This window comes from Apaloderma vittatum, unplaced genomic scaffold, assembly GCF_000703405.1.
Source record: "Apaloderma vittatum isolate BGI_N311 unplaced genomic scaffold, ASM70340v1 scaffold14009, whole genome shotgun sequence".
Taxonomy (NCBI): domain Eukaryota; kingdom Metazoa; phylum Chordata; class Aves; order Trogoniformes; family Trogonidae; genus Apaloderma; species Apaloderma vittatum.
This window is the reverse complement of record NW_009734710.1, coordinates 6,871-13,886: the sequence shown is the minus strand read 5'-3', so window position 1 is coordinate 13,886 and position 7,016 is coordinate 6,871. Positions and strand designations below refer to the sequence as shown.

The 7,016-nt window shown below is 54.1% G+C and overlaps 1 protein-coding gene across 1 annotated transcript; it reads left to right on the top strand.

The window, feature by feature from the left end:
- Positions 1-5: 5 nt before the first annotated feature.
- LOC104279184 (ETS translocation variant 5-like) lies at positions 6-3,512 on the top strand (the record flags this gene model as incomplete). The annotated part of the gene is made up of 6 exons (XM_009876378.1): positions 6-165; positions 942-1,001; positions 1,465-1,533; positions 1,903-2,072; positions 2,941-3,042; positions 3,216-3,512. Coding segments are annotated over 6 exons (783 nt in total), but the record flags the coding sequence as incomplete, so codon positions are not given.
- Positions 3,513-7,016: the final 3,504 nt, after the last annotated feature.

Here is a 7,016-nt window from a genome sequence, read left to right as displayed (position 1 = left end):
AGCCCCTTGGCCCCACTGCCCCCCGCCCCCCTCAGGGATTCAAGCAGGAGTACCATGACCCACTCTATGAGCACAGTGGCCCCAGCCTGCCCGGCCCCCCTGGCCATGGCTTCCAGCCCCCCATGGGCATCAAGCAGGAACCTCGGGACTACTGTATTGACTCAGGTGGGTGTGAGTTGGGGGGCAGCCACATGCTGGCACTCGGGGTGGGATGTGGGTTTCACCAGTGGCACCTAGGGGAGTGGTGCCATTTCTCCCCATCTGTGGCTCACGGATGGTAGCATGGCACGTGTGGGCTTGAGCCTTGGGCAGCGGGTGTCTTGTCATCCTGGGGTCCCGTGGTGCCTGCCTGCTGCTCCACCTGCAGTGGTAGATTTCTTCCTTTTACATGTAATCTTCTCTTCTCTTTCTTTTTCAAAGCAGGGGCAGGGGTAGAGCAGGTGTTAACCAGATGCTGCGCAGTTGTGGTCTGTGCCATAGCTGTGGGCTGGGGTACCCTGTGGCACACATCAGGTCCCCCCACAGCCCTGGCCTGGGGCCAGCTGTGATTTCTGGCTGCTGGACCTCACTAGCATCAAGGAAAAATCCTCTAATCGCCTTAGGACCTAAAAATACCCTGACCTCAGGATGCTGAGCAGATGGCAGGGGAGGCACCATGATGCTTCCCTTCCCATGGGGCCCAAATAATGTGGTAAAAAACTGAGCTGACTTAGAACTTGCTTCCAGTGCTCATTCCATTTGTGCCCCCTCCAGGATCGTACTGATTTTCCCTAAAGTTGGTGGTGGGACTTGGGGTGGATGCAGCAGCCCAGGATGTTCCAGTGGGTTTGGGGAGGTGCCTGGACTTGGCTGCAGAATGTGCTCTGGGGGAAGATGCTGCCAAGCACTCAGTGGGACCCACAGGATGTATGTCCTTAACACCACCTTCATCTCCCTCACAGAAGTGCCTAACTGCCAGTCCTCGTACCTGCGGGGGAGTGTCTTCCCCAGCAGCCGTGATGGTGAGTGTGCTCCTGGCTGTCTTCTGCTCATGGGCATCCCCAGCATATCCCATCCATCCCTTGGGGCAGGAAGACTCCCCCTCTCCTCTGGCAGAGCTGCCAGGCACCCCTAAAGACACCCACAAGAGTCTGCTGCTGAGTAGCACTGGCTCCACTGCTAAAAATAGGACCTGTAACATGCAGCCACCGGCCTCTGCAAGCAAGCTGCTGAGGGCACAGCAGCACCACAATATAGGTGCTTAGAAGGTTTTGGTTCTTCCAGCTCCTCAGGGTGAGAGGGGGACAAAACTGCACAGTGCTCAGCTTGTGAGGTGCTGGAATGTCACTGGAGTAACGGGGGATGGGACTGCTCCTGGTGCTGGTGCACAGAGTCTTGTGGCTGGATTGGGCCAAGCCAGGGTTTTTGTGTTCTGGTTGGGGTGGTGGAAAGGCCTTGTGCTCACTGAGAATCTTTTCCCCCTAGGATTTTCATATGAAAAGGACACACGATTGTATTTTGATGACACATGTGTGGTACCGGAGAGGCTGGAGGGTAAGAATCCAGTCCCAGAGGAAGGCTAGGGGGTGACCAAGGTTCATGCAGGGAGATTTGGGGCCAGGCTTCACAGTGGCCAGCTTCTAAGTCCAAGCTGCGCTGATGCAGTGCTCTTGAGAGTTGCTGAACATTGTTCCATACAGCTGCTTGACATCACCACTGTGCCCTGCCCCTGCCACCCACTCCACTCCTCAACTGCCATCCTGCTTCCCCATCTCTCCCCTCCTCTCTCCCCTGATCCTGCACGGGGAGTCCCGGCGTAGGGATGAGCCCAGTGTCGCTCTGTGTGTCCTTTGCCAGGTGGCACAGCCTGGGAGAGGGGTAAAGCTCTGGGGTGTTTAACCAGCCATGTCTTGGTGTGGGCAGGTAAAGTGAAGCAAGAGCCCACCATGTACCGTGAGGGCCCTCCCTACCAGCGACGTGGGTCCCTGCAGCTTTGGCAGTTCCTGGTCACCCTCCTGGATGACCCCGCTAATGCTCACTTCATTGCCTGGACCGGCCGGGGCATGGACTTCAAGCTGAGCGAGCCTGAGGAGGTATGAGAGGGGTTCTGCCCCAGCACCGGGTGTGCTAAAGCCAGGGCTGCAGCCCAGGAGGCTGCAGGAGGAGCCTGGGAGTGCAGGGGGTGTTGGGGCAAGGATCCTTCCTCTGCAACACGACAGTTCACACTCACACTTGAAGTGAGACCTGTGTCTTTACTCTCTGGGCAGCTTTTGAAGGTGAGAGGGAAAAGCCATCTGTCTGCACTAAGCAGCCATAGAATTTGCCTTTAATCTCCTCCATTGCCTCTCAGTGCAGCACGTGCTCTGATCCCAGAGCCGCTGGTGGTCACTGGCTGCACTGGCATTCCCTCTGTGCCATGCTTTGTGTGCCTTGCTGAGATCTGCCACTCAGCCACGGGTCCCTCCCTCCCAAACTGCTCCTAACCTTCATCCTGGGCACAGCTCTGTGCCAGCATGGTGCAGCGCCCGAAGCCATGTGGTTCTGCAGGAGCGTGACACACAGGAAGAAGCTGTTTGAGGAGTAATTTAAAGCAGCTGTAGCACCGATCTGTGCATTGTAGGTAATTAGCCAAAATATCTCTTAGGCCAGCAATGGAAATTGTGTTTTTTGTTTTGTTTTGTTTTGTTTTTGAAGTGGCTTTTTTGGCAGACCCCCCTAATCAAATGTCTTGATTCGGCTCCAAGCTTGGTGGTGCGGTGTTGTGGCAGCCGGTGCTTAGATCTGGAGCATTTATTGCAGCTGGCAGGGAACTGTTCTGGGACTGTGGTGATGCTTTTGCCCCTGGCTCCCCCAGCCCCTAGAAATGAGCCCCTACCCCACTTTTTGGTTGTGATTTCCATTCAGGGATCCATGTCCAAGTCGTAGCTGGAGCCTTTACAACTGTTGCCTTTTTCACCCCAGGTGGCACGGCGCTGGGGCATCCAAAAGAACCGGCCGGCCATGAACTATGACAAGCTCAGCCGCTCCCTGCGCTACTACTATGAGAAGGGCATCATGCAGAAGGCGAGTGACTGCTACCATGGAGGGGTGGGTGGAGGGTGTGACCATCCCTCACTGTCCTGTCATCCTGGGGCACAGCAGGAGCAGGGCTAGGTCCTGTGTTGGTTGTACTGTTCTTCTTATTTCCTGGGAGGGGAAGGTTTGGTGCATCTCTTATGCCCTCCTCCTCCTTGCAGGTAGCTGGCGAGCGGTACGTCTATAAGTTTGTTTGTGACCCTGATGCCCTCTTTTCCATGGCCTACCCCGACAACCAACGCCCCTTCCTGAAGACAGAGCCTGACTGCCCAGTGCCCGAGGAGGAGACAGTGCCGCTGACACATTTTGAGGACAGCCCAGCATACCTCCTAGAGATGGATCCCTGCAGCAGCCTTCCTTATGCGGAGGGCTTTGCTTACTAATTCGGCCGGCCGGCAGAGCCATGAGCACTAGCGCATCCACTTTGGGCAAATACAGTTTTGTAAAGAATATTTTTTGCTGTTCATAAGGAAAAAAAAAACCCAAACCCACAACCAAACAAACCCCAAGTGCTCACACACAAATTGGAGGAATCTAAAATGACCCGTGTGTGTCACTGCCGTATTCCCACCATTACTGTCCAAGGGCTAGTGCATAAGACTGCCTGTGGCTGGCACCTCCTGCCAGGCATCGGCACAATGTTTTGGGGTGATGGGAGCTAAAGATGCAGCCTCTGACCCAGGCCCCGTTAACTCTGCAGCACTGCCAGGGCTGATGGCTCCAGCAGCGTCCTGGGACTGGGCTGAGCCGGCATAGCCGTTGTAGCTAGTTGTCATGACAATCTTGCTTTGCATTGAGCGTGATCCGCGTAGCTGCCTTGTGTGGTGGAAAGGGCTTTGGTTTGCACACAGGAGGGATGCGGGGGGGCCACCTGGGCCAGCAACCCCAGGGCTGATGCATGCAGCATCCTACCCCAACCCCGAGGAGCATTTTGCCTTCTTCCCAAATGGCCTCTCCTTGCCCCCACCCTGATGATATAACCTGATAGAACGGTTTCTCAGCCCCTTCCGGGTCCTCTTATGCCCCTCTGACTCCTTCTCAGCCTTGGCTGTGGGCCACGGTTACATTTCAGGGGAGGGGATCCTGACACTATCTCCCTCTCTTCCTGTGTTTTGTTGTTTTTGGTTTTTTCCTTAAGTTTTAGGAGAAAAAAAGGTTTCTAAACTGATTTTTTTTTTTTTTTGTATTTTTAAGGCAAAGCTATTTTTTGCAGCCCAGCTGCTGTTCCTGGAGCCCCTGGGGGCACCCCCCTGGCATGCTTGCAGGGGGAGCCCTTAGCGCGCAGAGCTTCCCAGGATGGCTGCCAAAGTATCTGGTCCACTCCATTTCACTGCCCAAGTCCTCTTTCCTGGGAGAGCTGGGGCTGAACCCTGGTGCCAGCTCAGCTGCACTCCCCCTCTGCTCAGCATGGCCTCAGAGCTGGGCTGCAAGGCGGCAGTGGGGAGGGATGATGGGGTCCCCCACCCCACTTCCCAGGTACCCCGCTTCCCTCCAGCTTGCCCCTCCCCACTGCACCTCCTAACACTCCTCCACCGCTCATATATCCATACCTGCCTGCCCCCACTGGCTACATGTTTTTGTTGTAAATGCTGTATAGGAATTTTTTTTCTCTTCCTTAGTTAGCTTTGGTTGGATTCTGGGGTTTTTTTAACCGACTCATTCTCATTTTGGAAGGTATGAAGATTAACTCTGTGTAGACTTGGTTGCTCTGCCCATGGTAGCTGCAGTGGCCTATACCTGTGTGGAGCAGGAACCCCACCTTAGGGATGCAGTTTTAACCATTTACTTGGTGTGGCAGGTTTACAATGCAGAAGGGGTTAATCTGAGGACTGATTTGAAATAATCTTTACTTGAGCAGGGCTATGTATCTCCTGCAAAGCTGCATTACATTCTGTACTGTGTACAATAAAGGATCTTGCTTTCTGTTCCTCCCCGCCTGCCTGTGCCCGTGCTTTGTCTGTGCTGTGGGATCATGCCTGGGCTTGGAGGGAGTCTGTATGTGCTTGTGGGGGCAGAAATGGTCTAGGGTATGTCCTGGCTCAGGGCCTGTGAGGCCGTGTCCTTTCTAGGACCTCCGTCCAGGTCATCAGGGCAGGGCTGCCTCTCCCCAGGCCCCCTGCCCTCTCCCTAGTTCAGGGACAGTTGTCCTCCCTCAGTCTGGCTGTTGCAGTGGCTTTCACAAAGACATGTCTAGTGAGACAATCCATTTGAAATGGGGGCAGCTTCTTTCCAGTGAGCGGCAATTTGGTATTATCTCTTCCCAAGGGTTTCTCAGCTAGTGGGTCCGGCTGCTTCTGTCCTCTTCACTCTCCCCTGGAAACCCAAGTCCTCCACCATGAAGCAGGGGTAAAGCTGGTGAGTTCTCTCAGTGATGGCACCCAGCCAGGAAAGCCCCTTCAGGAGTCCCTGGCACTGGTCCTGCATCCCTTCGTAGCCCTATTTCTAGGCTGGGAAAGATCCCCATGGAACAGTAGGGTCTGCAAAAGGCTGAAGGAGATGGGTGGAGAGCAAGGGCTGCTCTATGAGGACTTTACTCATTTGAAGGCTCTGTGTTTTCCTGACAGGCTGGAGAAAAGCTCAAACACCGTAGAACTGCCCAGTCATGTTGGCCTATGTTTTAGTTGGTCAAAGTAGACTGAGCTGGGGCATTCACTGTCTCCTAACCCCATCCTTGTGCAGGGTACTGGAGACACCAACAGCTCTTCCTTTGTAGGCTGTCTTTGCAGCTCAGCCAGACTCCATCCCTAGATGTGGCAGTGGAGGGATGGAAGGTCCTTACATGCTCCAGTGCTCTTACATACAGCACCTCACCTCAGTCCATGCTTGTCTGCTAATACATCCTTGAGCTGCTTTTCTTCCATCATGCATGAAGTATTAGGTTGCAGAGAAGTGTGGCTGTCTTCTAGCTCAGGCAGGGCAAAGCAGTGTTCCAAACACCTAGCAAAACCACTTTACCCAGCATGAAGATTTCCAAGAGTTAAATCAGCTGCTCAGCCCCTGAAGATATCTCCTTGCACTCCCCAAGTAGGTCCATAGCATCAAGTCTCTAACTGGTGCTCAAGCACACTCTCCTGTGTGGGCAACCTGTGGCTGTCTAGCAGCAGGGAGACATTCATGCAGGAAGGAGTTGCAGGGTGAGCCCTCCTCACTGTGCTGGGGCTGGGAGCTGCAGCAGAACTGCTGGGTGCCCACAGGCAGCTGCACCCACTCTGTACAGGCACTCTGTACAGTGAAACACCCCAGCCTGGGCACACACCCATAGCTTGTGTCAGCCTCCCAACCCTATTCCATTTTTATTTCCTACAAAGTTTTGTCCTCTGCCTAAAATCAAGATAAACAAAAGGGGATATCAAGAAACTTGATGGCAATCTGAGCTCCAGACAGTGCCCAGTAATCTCACCTTGATGGGGATTTCAGCAGACTGAGTCCTGGTGTTCAGGATAGAGCAAGGGGAAAATGGGGCCACTGGCAGTGCTGCCGGCAGGCAGATGGCCCAAGGTGGTGGGAACTCAACCTGGTGGCTCAGTAAATGTGTCGGGCCAGTTATGGACAGTGAGGACAAGCAGTAAGGCAAAGCCTTTCAAATCCTTCATCAAGGAGCTTGTCATGCCACAACTCAACTGTCCTTGCAAATCCTGCTGCAGGAAATGCTCCCCCCCACCCCGCCCCGCAAAAGCATCCCATGCACAGCTTTTGCTAAAATGTGAGAATAGGAAATGAGGCGGGTTTTTTTTGTATTCCAGCCTACCAGTGTGGCAAAAAAAGGGTTCAGATCACAGAGGGTTTGATACTACACTGGCTTTTAAGTACCCAGGGCATCAATAATTTGCTCCTCATCTAATCTTGCTGCACATCACGCCCCTCTCTGCTGCACACGAGGCTTTTGATCTAAGCAGAGGGGATGGAGTTGCCTTGGGTGCATGGTCCCACCCATCCCTCTGCAAGGGCAAGAGACAAGCCAC